Raw genomic sequence first — 13955 nt, 5'->3', positions numbered from 1 at the left:
TTTATAAACACTTCAAGAGGTCAAGATCCCAGAGTGTGCCTGCTCTCAACTGTTTTTATACAAATCCAGTGGGGAAAAAAAAGCAAACATAAATCATTTTATCTACCCTTTGAGCAGTGAAGAGGGGACTGTGAGGGAAATAGGGAAGAGGAATAAGCCCCAGCTGAGAGCAGAGGTGTCAGCCTTGCCTTCGCTGTGTTTCTTCTCTCTCCCTGCAGGCAGTGTGGACGTGGTTTTCTGAGAACACAGATACAAGTCAGCTTGGCTCAGAAAAATGTTCTTTATAGTTGAGGGGCTAAAGTGCAGCCCCTCATAATGGGTGTGCAGGGTGAGCAGGGCAGAAAGCTTCCAATCCTCTGAACTCAGGTGGGAAAGAATGACTCCAAAAAATGCAAATTCTATCATCCACTGCTGACAGTGAAACCCTGAGTGCACATGCTCTGTTCTTGCTTTGTACTGATGTTACCCCTTGTGTTCTATTGTGAGATGTACTTAAGCTCATCTTTCATTTGATTGAAGGGAAGCTGTTGGAATGGCCTCAGAAGGGCAAAGTGAGGATACAGAGCATCCATCTGAGCCTCCTGCAGCTTCTCTGTGGAGTAACAGAACATTTCAATGGGGAGCCATTCTCGCTGCAGTGAAAGACCAGCTCCCATCTCTGGACTCTGATGCCTCCACAGTAAGCACTGGAACACGCCTTTCTTCCTCACTGTCTTTTAGGAAAACCTCTCAAGAGCAAGAGAAGGTCACCTTAGCCAGGTTTTTCTGAGTAGCTCATGTGGCACCCTCGATGGGCTGCCTGTTCTGACTGTTATAACACTGCATGAATCCACAGCCATCTGTAATATCTCTAATTGTCAAAGTGTAACTGCTGTCTCCTCTCCCTCTATTCTTTGGAACCTGAAAATGGGACCAATTTCTCCACACAATAAGTATTTCTAGGTTGGGAAGAGGAGGGTAGTGGCATCTTGCAGAATGAGCCTGTGTTTCCTCTTAGCTTGTTCAGTCAAAAATACAGTATGAAAGAAGCACACTGCTGATTTTAAAGGAAATTACAAGGTTTTGTGCTTGAGAGTGTTATGCTGTTCATTCCAATAATGTACTTGCCAGACAGTAGGTCAGTTAGTATGTTTTGCTATGTATGAGGACCACAGGAAAGTGATATTCCTGAAGACTTTGTGGTCCTATGGAAAACACATTTGGCAGATACTTCAATCCTGGATTCTACTGCTTTTCCCTGCCCATAATTCCTCACAATCTGTTACCTTTTTGTGCTTCAGTTCTACCTGCACAGAAGCATAATGCCACTAACCTTTTAATATAAAGCGTAAGATTGATAGGCATTGTGTAGTATTCTTCACTCTTACAGGTTTTCCACTTGCTGGGTCTTCGTGTCTGGGACAGGCTGCCTCTTGGCTGCTGAAGAACTCTGTTCACAGGACAGCAGCAATGCAGTAGAAATAATATGACTGCCTGCCTCTCTAGTCCAAGATGCTGGCTCTGGCAGTGACTGTAAGAAGGACACAGAACTCCTTGGAAGAGCCCAGCACGGGGCCACCAAAATGACTGAAGGGAGTGGAACACTTTCCTTATGAGGAGAGGCTAAGGGGGGCTGGGCCTTTTTAGTTTGGAGAAGATGAGACTGAGGGGTGACCTCATCAATGTCTATAAATATGTAAAGGGTAAGAGTGAGGAGGACAGAGCCAGGCTCTGCTCAGGGATGGCAGTGACAGGACAAGGGGCAGCGGGTGAAGCTGGAGCAGAGGAGGTTCCATGTGAATAGAAGGAGGAACTTTTTCACTGTGAAGGTGGCAGAGCCCTGGGACAGGCTGCCCAGAGAGGCTGGGGAGTCTCCCCTGGAGACATCCTTGGGGTCCCTTGCCATTCTATGATTAGTTAAACCAGATGGAGAGAATTCTCCAAAGTGGGAGTTCCTGAAAATTTACACTTGGAAGACAAAGGGGCAAGTGGGAAATCTTGGTCCTGACTGCTGAGGGGTTGCTTCATCTCACTTTGGTGTCTGTGCATAAGGATTCATTTCAAATGCATATGTTGTGTGTAGAGACAGATCTTCAAAGATGTTTCAACTCTGCCCAAGCAAACATAGATACAGCTTTGCATTCAGAATGGTGAGTGTCAGGGTCCTGATTGCAGTAAGCCCTGAGCAGCCTCCCCTGCAGCTCCCACACACACATCCAGCAGCTGCATTTAAGCCCAGCTCTGGGTCTTTACCTGGAGTTTGAGCAATGTTGGAAGGGTGTTGGTTTCCAGCTATAGGCCTGCTTGCTCCAGGCTTTCAGCTGTGCAATGACTCTCTGACCTGCCTCACCACCACAATGCTGCCTTATGATCTGGGGTTTTGTCTCAGTCTGTTCACTACACTGGTCTGTCCTGCTGACTCCTCTTGGGTGCTGTAGGACTGGCTTTGGCCTGATGAGGCCTTTCCCTCTTTGGTTACATGCTCCCCTTCCCTTAGGGAGCAGCCCTGCCCCTTGGTACTCTGTAATAGACTTGTGGAACTTGCTTGCTCTTGTCATTGGTTAGTACAGAGGGATGTTGATCATCACCTTCCATGGCAATTCAGTGTTTTACATGGTTTTTATAACTGTAGCTTGCTCAAATGTGAGGCTGCTGTAAGACCCCTGAGTGTTGGGCTATCAGTCTGTCTAGTGAAGGTGGAACTGCAGAAAAAATTGTCATCTCTGAACTTCAGTCAAGTAGTGATCATGTAGGATTTGTCACTGCAGAATAGCTGTTTAGGGGAGTGTTACAGTGTCTCATGTAGTTTTGTTTGTTTGCAGTCTGACTGTGAGAACGATGGGGAGCTCTTCATCTTCCAGCGGGAACAGCCAAACTTAATTCCTGACCTGTCAGAAGAACTGATGGAGTTTTCCCTGGAAGACTCAAACATGCAGGTTGTTGACTGTTGTGTGCAGGCTGTACTACTGTAACCCCACCTTCTGGCTGTCTCTAGTGTGGTAGCTGCTGTTATTTCACCTGGTAGATGGAACTGGGTGATAGGAGAGCAATCGAGAACTCCCCAGTACTTCCCCCTGCCCCAGAGACTAAATCCTTTTCTTTATATAATGACCCTTTCAAGCTTGATCTGCTCTTTGAGATTTTTTTTTGTCCTATCTCTTTGCAGGTTTCTATTACTGTTTCTGGGGCTTTTTCTCCTTTGCACTAACAGGAACACTGTGCAACGACTCCTGATTTTTTTCAGGGTGAGAAATAGTTTCAGCCCCCATTTTATGTATGTAGAAAACACAGGGTTAGCTGGAACAGTGTAGTAAGGAGTTTATCCCTCATACAGCTTTTCTGACATAAAATGATTATATTGTGCCTGCAGAGATGAAGATTAGCCATCACAGGAAGCTGGCAGAGAAGCCAGCTGACCTTACTGTTTCATCATGGGAAGACTAACTTCCTGCACTGCTTTCCCATGTGTTTAGCTCTGTGTAAGAGATGTCATACAGTGAGCAGATGTAAGGCAACTTCATTTCAAGGATGTTTTAATACTTCCTGAAGTTAGACTTTGAAAAGTAAACAGTCTTACTGTTTCCATAATGGATATGGTGTGTGCTGTTACCAGATGGTGCCTGAGTTGGAGCTGCTATCTGCCAATCACTTTGTTTTGGTCTGCTGTCAGCTTCTAAGGCTTAGGGAGGTGTGACTTTCTGCATGCAAGTTATTTTCTCTACCTGTAGCAAACCCAGGAAGCAGAAAGAGACCTATGGAAGATCTGGAATGAAGACCTAGACAGTTCTGGCATCCAGAAAAAAACAGATGGTGCCCAAGTCATTGCAAAAGAAGAGGTACAAATGATTAGAGATGTAACTTCCCATCTTGCCAGCCGTGCTGAAGACATTTTGAGTCAAAAGGGAGCTGTTCTTGAAGAGTCTCTTGCAGATTCCACACATCACGTTGAAGAGAAAGAATCAAGCAGGGAACAGGCCAGGGAAAGAGGGAACTCTTGGTGTAATACTGTATTGTCTGTGGAAGAGCTGAGCAATCACAAAGAGAGAAGAAAGCTGATAGAGACCAAGATACTCTCCAAGATAATCCTGGAGCCGTCACCAGGCCACCCAGAGCTAGATGTCAAATCTCCCTCACGTGGTGTTAGCAACACAGTAGAAAGAATTGCTAAGAAAGAAACCTCAGATCTTCAAGAACTAACCCACTTGTCACTGCAGGTAAGTGGTCCTAATAAATGGTCTTGGGGAGTGCTGCTTGTGGGGTAGAGGGCACAGCACACTGCTCGCAGACTCCTACTAAAGAACTGAGATGCCATACTTTGCATCAACAGCCTTCCAGAATCTTGGAAGCCATGCACTGTGGTGTAATGCTGGAGGTGAGAAGAGAAGGTGGTTAGGGTTGTTCCTGAACTCTGGAATCACTTCTGCTTAAAGCAGGTCCTTATGTCTGTGGGATGATGTGTGCTTATCTGGTATGTGGCCCCATCATGGAAAGGTGGTTCACTTCAATGCTGCAATAGCAGATCTCTGCTGACTGTAGTGATTTATAATGTCATTTGGACTTAATCAGCAGAGAACATGAACTTGCTGTTTCTGTTCAGAGCCTTCTGTAGAATCAGAGTACAGAAGTACTTCCCCTTCCATCTATACTCACAGAAATAAACTTTTTGGTGTCAGAGTGGTTCTAGTGTAGGCAGAGAATGCAGAAGCTTGACTGTCATGGTGGGCTTTGAAATTGTGCTGCATCATTTAATCATGCCATTTTTGGAGGGCATCGCTTTCAAGTGGTTCTAAGTTTAATTTCCATCTTGCCTTGTTTAAGTCAGTTGCTCCATTAGTTCAGGAGGCCTGATTTTCCTCTCAGAACCTTTGATATCGCTGGCTTCAATGAGCTGAAGTCTGCTGCGTTTGAGTGAGTGCTGAGACCAGGCTCAGTGTATTGTCCCTTCCCTAAAGGGGGAGCAAAGCTGTGCCCTTTGTATGCACGGTGTGTGTTTGGATTTGGGCTGGTTGTCGCTTCCCAGCCCAGCAAGTACCTCAGATGATGTCAAATAAAGCTGCTAAACTTAGTACAGTATCTTCTTGATTCTAACCATATCAGTTTGAAAGCTATTTTTTCAAGTATGTTTAGGTTCCTTTTTGTGTTAGGAATGGAATTGTACAGAGCTTTGTTCCTCCTTCTTCTGAACCCTGTACTGTACCTCACAACAGTGCTGTTCCTGTCCAGGATTAGGAGGAGAGAGCCTTACTGCAGCAGATTACATGGTAGTTTGATCTTTTTATTATACTGGTTTGTATTTATGTACTATTCTTGGGGAAAAAAGCTTTTCCTAACTGCATCTTAATTAAAGTAACTACATACCTTGTCATTCTTTTCAGGCCGTTTGATAAAACGGTGCCTGTACTGACCTGTGAATTAGTGCTCAGTTGTCAGGGTCTTCACTCTTCCAGACCAACACACCTCAGTCACGTTGTTGAACCAGTATTAGCTTTGTGTTGGTGTGAAAGGCTTCAGCTTGTGACTCTTGTCAGGCTTTTACCTTTCATCAGCCGCAGCTTGTAATATTAGAAGAGATCTAATCATGGTTCAGGTATGTGTGAAGATTTAATGATCTGCAAAGGGTATTAAATGGGAGGGGAAGGTGACAGGCTTTTACTAAGTGAAACTGCATGTTTTGGAGGTTGCTTCTGGTTTTATAAAGCTCTTGAGTGGTCATATGAAATGCATGTTAGTTGTAGTTGTGACATAATTGACAGCCACCTTTTCCTTTAAAAAAATCATGAGTACTTCTAAGTTCTGGTGATTGTTTTTTTAGGTGGGGAATGAGGAAATACTCTTACTTTTTATATATTTCAGTGAGCATCAGTCAATCCTTCACTGGTTTCTCTTAGTAATTGTACTGCACTTGCCTATGCTAGATGTGCAGAGCCTTGGCAATGATGGGAGGCAGAGTTCAAACACTCAGGATCCTTTTGTCAGTCATGCTGATTGAGGCTCCTGCTGAAGCAACTGTGTCCAGAGTGACACACTGGTTCATCTACTCACAGGTGATGGTGGCCTAGTACTAGAGATAAGTATGCCATTTGTATGTTTAAATGTGCCAGAGGAGTCTGGAGTTCCTTCAAGTCACATGAGTCAAAGGGGCTTTTGAGATGGAACATTCACTCCCAAAAGACTGCTACATTTCAGCTGTCTTCTTTCAGAATATTGAGAAATGGGATCAACACAAGAGTCTTGAGGAGCTGAAGCAGCAGAAGGATAACACTCATGCAGAAGTTGCTTTCTCCTCAACAAATCATGGTAACATTGCTAAATTAATACCAAATTTGAAAGTTGTCGTGGTTTCACCCCGGCTGGGAGCCAAGATCCACACAGCTGCCTGCTCTTTAGAGGAAAAGAGCAGGGGAAGGGGAGTGGATGTGTGAGGCAAGGGAAGGGAAAAGGAAGGGGCAAGTAACAACCCCAAAACCAAGAAACCAAAAGCCCGTGGGTTGGGATAAGGATAGTTTACTAAAATAGCAGAAGGATAAAATATAACAATGCTGACAGGACTTTAGAGCAAAAAATCTATGAAGCCGTTGCTACAGGATGCAGTTTCTCACCGAACCCACAGCTCAGGCCAAGCCACCCAGAGCCGTCCTGGAACCCAACCGTCCCCCAAAAACTGTGTGTCCGGGAGCTGCCCCCCCTCCTCCTCCCATCAGCCCCCTTTATACTGAGCAGGACAGAATTGGCATGGAATACTCTCTCTGGCTGGTTTGGGTCACCTGTTCTGGCTTCACCCCTCCTTTCTCATGAATAGAGAAACATGAAGAGCTGAGAAAGTCCTTGACTGTCTGACAGCAACTAAACCCATCAGGGTGTTATCAGCACTGCTTTCATTTTAACTCTCAAAAACAGCGTCCCATCCGCTGCTACAAAAGGAGTTAACTCCATCCTGACCAAAACAAGGACAAAAGTATATCAAAAGAAATAAAGCTCAGGCTCCTGTGGTTATTCCCTGCAGCATCATCTTGAATGTTGAAATCATATTGGGTTTTTTGATGCTTTTGTACAACTGTTTTAATTTGCTTCCCCCCAAGGTTTCATCTTGCTTTCATAGCTTGAAACCAGTGCTTTGTGGTCTGTGATTTGGGTGAGATGGATGGGGGGTTGAAGTGAGTTAGAGCCAGATAACAGGATCTTTATCATTCTCCTTCTGACAGGCTGTAGAGTAAGGGACAGTGTGAAAATGAGGAAGGATGTATTGGATAATCCCATGGCAGAAGAACACAACTGGTGATTATTTTTGTTGCTCTTCCATAGAGACCTTCAGGAGTAGGTCTGAAAACGAGCTAATGGAAAAGCTAGAAGAGCTGTGTGCCAGACAGTCCAGGACAGTATCTCCACACTGCAGGTGGCCATCACTCAAGCTCTCCTCCTTTACACAACAGCAAGAGAACAAGTAGGTCCTTTTATGTCCTATACACTAGGCAATCTTGATTGCCAGTGGGGATACCTGGAAACTCATGGTGGTCTAGAGGTGCTTTTCTCTGTAGCCTCTGCAGGAAGCTGATAAATGGTTGGAATATGCTATGGGGTTGTTAAAAGAAAAATTAAGACTTGGTCATTCCTATACATTTGATGATAAGCAATCAGTATCTTGCTACACTAGCATCAGCATAGTGTCTAGATCTTATGAGACACTTGAGGCAAATGGGAAAGGCAGGAAAACAAGGCTAAGCAGAATATTGTGGCCACCTATTTTGTCATCTAAGTGTACTGGTGTCTCTTACTGGTACCTCAATTTAGCTAAAGCATACAGGATAATTTTCATGTAGGTATCAGTGGAACTGTCTGTGCATCGTCAAGGGTTCTGTGTGGAGGACGTGGATTTCCAAACTGTTTGGAGGAAACAAAGGTCAATGGTGGCAGCACAGAGGAAGCAGAAGTGAAACAAGCCTGTGAAGGGGAAGGAGCGATGAGGTTACTTTTCCAGAGCAGGGAGAGCCATGAAGGGGACCTGCATTTTGTAGCTCTGGAAGGTAGAATGGAATTGCAAAAAAAAGTCAAGAGGAAAAGGGGACCCATTTTTACTGACTGACACTGAGATCTTAAAACTTGTAAGCTCTTTGGTACCATAACTGCTTACTTTTGTTCTAGAGAGTGATTTGACATTATCAGTTGTAAGAATCATGCTGCCTGTGATCTGTATTCCTTGGGGGAAGCTGAATCTTTGAGTTCAGGTTTGTAAGGTGGTGGAGAGTACGCAGAAGTAGAGTTTGAATCTGCCAAGAACAAAGTTCCTTTCACAATCCAATTTTGATCATAATCCACACCCTGCAGGACTTCTTGTCTGGCTAAGGCAGAGGACATGCTGAAACAGTGTTTTCTGTACTTAGGAACGTTGCCTTCCCATCATCTTCACAAAGTTCTCCAAGGATGGACGTGGTGAGATTACAGTGCCTGCCAGAGCCTGTAACTGTTTACATGGATTTGAGAGATGCTAAACCACAGAAGCCAGCAACATCCCCCGATGAGAAACAAAGGTAAACCCTGGCTTTATTGGTAGTGAGAAGTAAGTAACAAAAAGTAGGAAACTGAAACCTTTTCTCTGAATCTCATACTTGTGAAATACAAATTTAAAAGTGCTTTCTTCCACCCCTGTGACCTTAGCAGGAAGACTTGGCCTCTCACAGAGCATAGACGGATTCTCAGGAGAGAACAACTTCTCTCAGAACAAGTAAACTCGTGGAGATTCAGGCAGCACAGAAAGGACATGCAAATCATCCAGGAAATAACATTTAGAAAGCTTCCATCTATAAGGGAGTAGGCAGTGACTGCAAATCAGTGCTTGGAGCTGTCTGAGTTGGGCTAGCATTCTGACAGCACTATGTACAAAATGGACATCCTTGACTACATTCCTGGCAAGCAACTGTGGTGCTGATTTCTGTCTCCTGTGTGATAAGATGACCTTATATAGTCAGTTATGGGATGCCAAATTCTTCTCAATCTGCAACAGATTTTGGCAAACGTCCTTTCCCCTAGAGTTAATGGTGTCTGAGGTAGATGTTTGCTCCCTTGCTGCAGCAAGGGGTTGAAGAAAACGGTCACCAGAATAAACCTTGCAACTAATTAACAGCTAATAGTTAATAAATGACTAATGCATCTTGATGGAGTTGCTTGTATTTGTTTTGCTAGAATAGTGTGAAGAACTGGCTTTAACACCTGGAAATCTTTCCTGAAAGTATTTTTCCCTTTTTGATAATGGTGATGAAAAGCCAACACCCAGTTGGAACAGAGTTACCTAATATGATCTAATCTGCTTCACAGTGCAAGTGACAGCTCCGATGAAGAAGAGGCTATGATGATTAAGGAGCAAGCAGAAGAGAGAATGTAAGAGTTCAAATGCTACAATGCTTACTTTTTATCTTAAACTACTTGTTCTAACAGCAATTAGAGTGAGACCTTCTCTAATGAAATATCTTCATTCCTGGTCTTCATAGCAAAAAAGTCCTGTAAAGAAAGCGCTTCAGCCTGGTACCAGGAGATCACTCTTTCCTGTTGCATGATAAAGATACCAAAGGTAGAAAAAGAGCTGTTGGTGCTTGAGGCAGTAGAGCACCTCACTCCTGTGTAGCTGCATGGAGGAGGCTCAAAAGACAAATGGAGTAGACCTGGGTGGCTGGGAAACCTGACTGGTTCTCCAGACATGTTTGAGTGATGTGAGAACTGTTTTTAAATGACTCAGAACTAAGCTTTGAAAACGTTGTTGTAGGGAGTTGACTCAGACAAACCTTTATTTTTAGAAGTAATGAAATAGGCTAGAATGGATGTTGATCTAAAGAGAATATTCAATACAATGTGTGGGCAGGGATGCTCTCAATTCTCCTTAATTGGAGAGGGAGGAAGGGGAAGAGGAGACAGAATGATGGATGGAATCCTGAACTGTAAATTCTTCAAGAGGCACAGATGTCAGCCTTTTCCTGTTGCTAAACTCAGATCTGATTCATACCCATAGGTTCTTAGACACCTTTTTAACGTGGAACAGATATGTCAAGCTTCAAACATCTTCCTGCATTTAGGCTCTGGATTACATTTAGAAGTCTGGTGTGTGTGAGTTCACATTACAGCAGTGCAAGAGGACAAGCAGAACATTTGTATTGTGCCAGCCAATTACTCTTTTTTGAGTAATTTGAAAAAATAAATGATAATAAATGAATGATTTGACAAGGAATGGAGCCTGAACACTCAATATAATTTAGAACATCTAACACAAAACCAGCATAAATCAGGGACAAGATGATGTTTGGGGAACTCTCACTGGCACTGATGCAAACACCGAAGTTGCATCACTGTAAATCTGGAGTGATGGAGACCAGAGTTTAGTTGATTAGATTTTGATTTGCTTTAATGTTGTTAAAGAGCATATGCAAATGAAATGCCTGGTAAATGTTACTCAGTTCTGTTTCTAAATAAGAAAGACTCCTGGTCTCAGCAGGGTAAGATTCTCATCTCATGAGGGGTCTATATCAGTTTTTATGGGCTTATTAATCCCATATTCTGTAGTACAAGATGCTTACCCATTAGGGCGTTGGAGGGCTAGTTGTCATGGTCTCCAGACACTTAGCCTAGAAAATATGCTGGGGTTTTTTTTCCCTGGAGTATGCAGGTAGTGTTGCATCTCTAGCACTGTGTCATAAGGCTGCTCTCCAATACAGGGAGCTCTCCCAGAATTGCCACCACTTAGGCATACTTCCTTCATAGTCCAGCCATTGATGTCAGATGTTGATTTGATGGCCCCCTAATATCCAATTTAAACCTTCCTTCCTTTAGCTTTAATCCATCCCCCTTGTCCTGCCATTGTCTACCCTTTTAAAAAGTTGATTCCCCATCAATCTCATTAACTTGGAGGAGATGGATGAAATGAAGTCAAATGCTCAAAAATCCTAAGAATTATTAGAAGAACTTTTCTTCTGTATGTATTTGAATCCTAACCCCTGTATCCAAAGGGGACAAAGACTCTAATTTCTATGACATTACATTTGTTCAGGGTTCTTCTAATAGGTGTTTGTTATGCCTGAAATTGCAGAAGGGGTAACTAAATTGCCTGTGTGCTGGTGCTACTATTACTGATAACTATTATTTTTGTAGACACACAGACCTTGTTTAGAGCTGTCACTCAAAGTGAAGTTCCTTAGAGTTTAAATTTACTCATATAACACTTTACCTTGATTAAATCAGGTTTTTATTTTCTTTGCAGGAGGAATTGCTCAGGGAAAAGCTGGCTGCTGCAGCAGCTCCGTGCAGCCCGAAAAGAAGCCTCAGAGCTTCTTCGTAAAACGTCCACCCAGGCTGAAAAATGTGAAGACCTAAAACAGGATCCAGAAAGTCTGGAAGAGAAAAGTTCCTCTAAGATCAGGCAAAACCAAGACTTTAATGTGAGGCAAGAGACAAATCAGGTGACTGCTGGGACACTGGTGAGAATGAAACCAGAGAAACAAAATACCTCTTCATCAAGCCATGGGGGCAATGGAGTTGGCATAGAAGAAGAAAACAAAATACAAGCTGAGAAGGTTCCACATTCAGAAAATGCTCCAAACTCTCTTCTAATTGCAACAGAATTGCCAAGGTATTGCACAAGAAAAGAGATTGGTGGTTTTGATTATGATTTATGTAATTGTCTAAGATTAAAGAATGTTACTTATCCCATCTGTAAGGTGGAGCAAAAGGATGTGCCTGGTTTTGTTACCTGGGAAGACAGCCCAGCATGGCCACTATTACTTAAAGTTTTAGCAGCAGCCAGACTTAGCAGATCAGAGAACTGGCCTGGGATTGGTACTTCTGACATGATAAATTTAGCTATTTAGGTTTTCCTCTATGTAAGAAGAAGATGACATGGTGTTGATATCCTTTATGAAGGATGGTAATGGTATGTACTAAGCATAGCCTCTTAGGTCTGGATGGGTCTGTCTCCCTGTACCAATAGAGAGTAAAGTAAAATCTTACCCTTTCCTGCAGAATTTATATATAGCTTGGTCTTGAAATTCTCAATGGTGAGGATTTCTTGACTCCCCAGGTAGTACATTTTGCTGCTTAATTATCCTTACAATTGTAAAGCTTTTCCTTAAGTTTAAATTAAATTATTCTATCTCAAATTTAAGCTTATTTCTTGTCATATTCCCAGGACATATGGAAAATTGTTGATTCTGTTTCTTGGTATAAAATGCCTTTTACAAACTGGAAGATGATCTTGTTTCACTTTTTAACTTTTTCCCCAAACAAAGCAATTCTGACTCTGACATCAAGGGAAGTGCAAGAACTTAGAGTGACAAAGTATACTCATGAGGAACAGGTTATACCACAGGAATATCTTGGAAAGCTTTTAAAAAACCACCAGGTATTGGTTGAGGGAATAGCAGAGTTATTTGGGCCTCTGCCCCTTTGGGCTTGGTTTCACATAGTGTATTCTGCATAAGGTCTAATTTTAAAGTGAAATGAGGTGGTTGCCTTATGCACCTGCCCAGCTATTTGGGGGAGTTCCATTATCCTGACTTCTCAAAGGTTATATTCTGCCTGCTATTTTCAGAGTGAAATTTAACATTTTGACTTTGACATATGAGCCCTTAAAAGAATTAGAATCTGCCTGCTCCAGAGACTATTACTTTTTCAGTGTTAAACAGTTGCCTACCCTGCCTCTTAGACACTTCAGCTACTGTGTACATGGTTTAAATGGCAGATGGTTGGTTGCAGGGGTTTTTTTTCTCCTCTGTGGGATTCCTGACATTAAAGCTCATTGCTTCCATCAGTTCTATAAAAGTCCATTTTGTCTACCTGTTAGCCTGCAGATAGATGGCTTGGCAAGAGTCTGTGTTATTTATTGTTGCTGAGTAATAGCTGGCAATGATTTTAATGAATTTCAGGTTTCTTTCTTGCTATTCTAATTATTGTCAGGGCACCCAGGGCTTGAAGGATTCAGAAGTAATTGAACTTAATATCTGCCATGGAAATGGCAGATGAAATTTTTCTGCAGATGTCAAAATATAGAAAGATGGAAGCCTGTGGTTCAGGGGAAACTTGTCCCTGTATTGTAGCAGATAGGAAAGGAAATGGAGTTACACTGAGAGTGTTGGAGGGGAGATGGGGAGTGAAACATCACAAACACGCCTCTGCTTAATGGAGTGCTGGTCTCCAAATAGATTGTTGCCACTTTGAGGTTTGAGGTCTGCTCCTTTTCTTTGGACCTTTTTTTTTTGACAGATGATTTTCTCCAATGACAAGTTCTTGTGTCCCCCCACAAACACTTTCTAGGTCTATTTTAGCCTATCTTGTCATGATTCACTCTCAAGTGTGTGGTATAAGGAAAAATAAATGCAAACAGATGAACAAGAGTGCTTTTTCTCCCAAGTGGAAAGCTCAAGCAAAGCAGAATCTGTGTATTTTTCAGGACAGAAGAAAGTAAGAGAGAGCTATCCCAAAAAGAAGAACAGATGAAAGAGAGACACAGATTCCAGGAGCAGCTGGAGAGACTGCGGCCTCAGCAGTCAGTAACTGGAATGCAGCCCATGGCAGAGAGAACCCCTGTTCTGTTCCATGTGGTTAGTAGTTCAGTGTGGGACTGTCCTCACCATGGCTTCCTGGCCAAGTGCAAGTGTGATCCTAGAACCAGAGAGTCCTTTTCATTGTGTTATTTGGAACCCATTTGTTACAGAGCACCATCACCTGATGAGATAAGCAGCCCAACAGCTCTTCTCTCATGCTAATAATGTTTTTCTCATCTTTCCTGTATGGGGGTGCTGCCCACCAGGCCTGATGTCTCAGGGGATGGCAGGAGTCCTGGCTTGCTGAAGTCGCTTGGCTCAGTGTATTCTGCTTCACAGGAGCCAGGCTTTCACATGTGATTTTTCCCTAACTTTTTTCTAAGAAGTTAATTATATTTACTGACATACTTCTCAAGCAAAGCCTTTATTGAGTCCTGTCTGGTTGTCAGTCCCTACCAG

The 13955-nt window shown here is 43.0% G+C and overlaps 1 protein-coding gene across 1 annotated transcript in view; it reads left to right on the top strand.

Moving 5' to 3' along the window:
- Positions 1-532: 532 nt before the first annotated feature.
- Positions 533-13955, top strand: part of DNAAF8 (dynein axonemal assembly factor 8) — a gene marked incomplete at both ends in the record, with an annotated part of 93084 nt that continues 79661 nt past the window's right edge. Inside the window, 9 exons of the mRNA XM_084271211.1 lie at positions 533-679; positions 2802-2915; positions 3708-4193; positions 6180-6276; positions 7282-7420; positions 8358-8504; positions 9289-9351; positions 11219-11587; positions 13403-13553. Coding sequence (XP_084127337.1) covers positions 533-679; positions 2802-2915; positions 3708-4193; positions 6180-6276; positions 7282-7420; positions 8358-8504; positions 9289-9351; positions 11219-11587; positions 13403-13553 — 1713 coding nt within the window. The remainder of the gene's footprint in view (positions 680-2801; positions 2916-3707; positions 4194-6179; positions 6277-7281; positions 7421-8357; positions 8505-9288; positions 9352-11218; positions 11588-13402; positions 13554-13955) is intronic.

This window comes from Gallinula chloropus (assembly GCF_964237585.1).
Source record: "Gallinula chloropus genome assembly, chromosome: 15".
Taxonomy (NCBI): domain Eukaryota; kingdom Metazoa; phylum Chordata; class Aves; order Gruiformes; family Rallidae; genus Gallinula; species Gallinula chloropus.
This window is presented reverse-complemented; position numbering and strand designations above follow the sequence as displayed.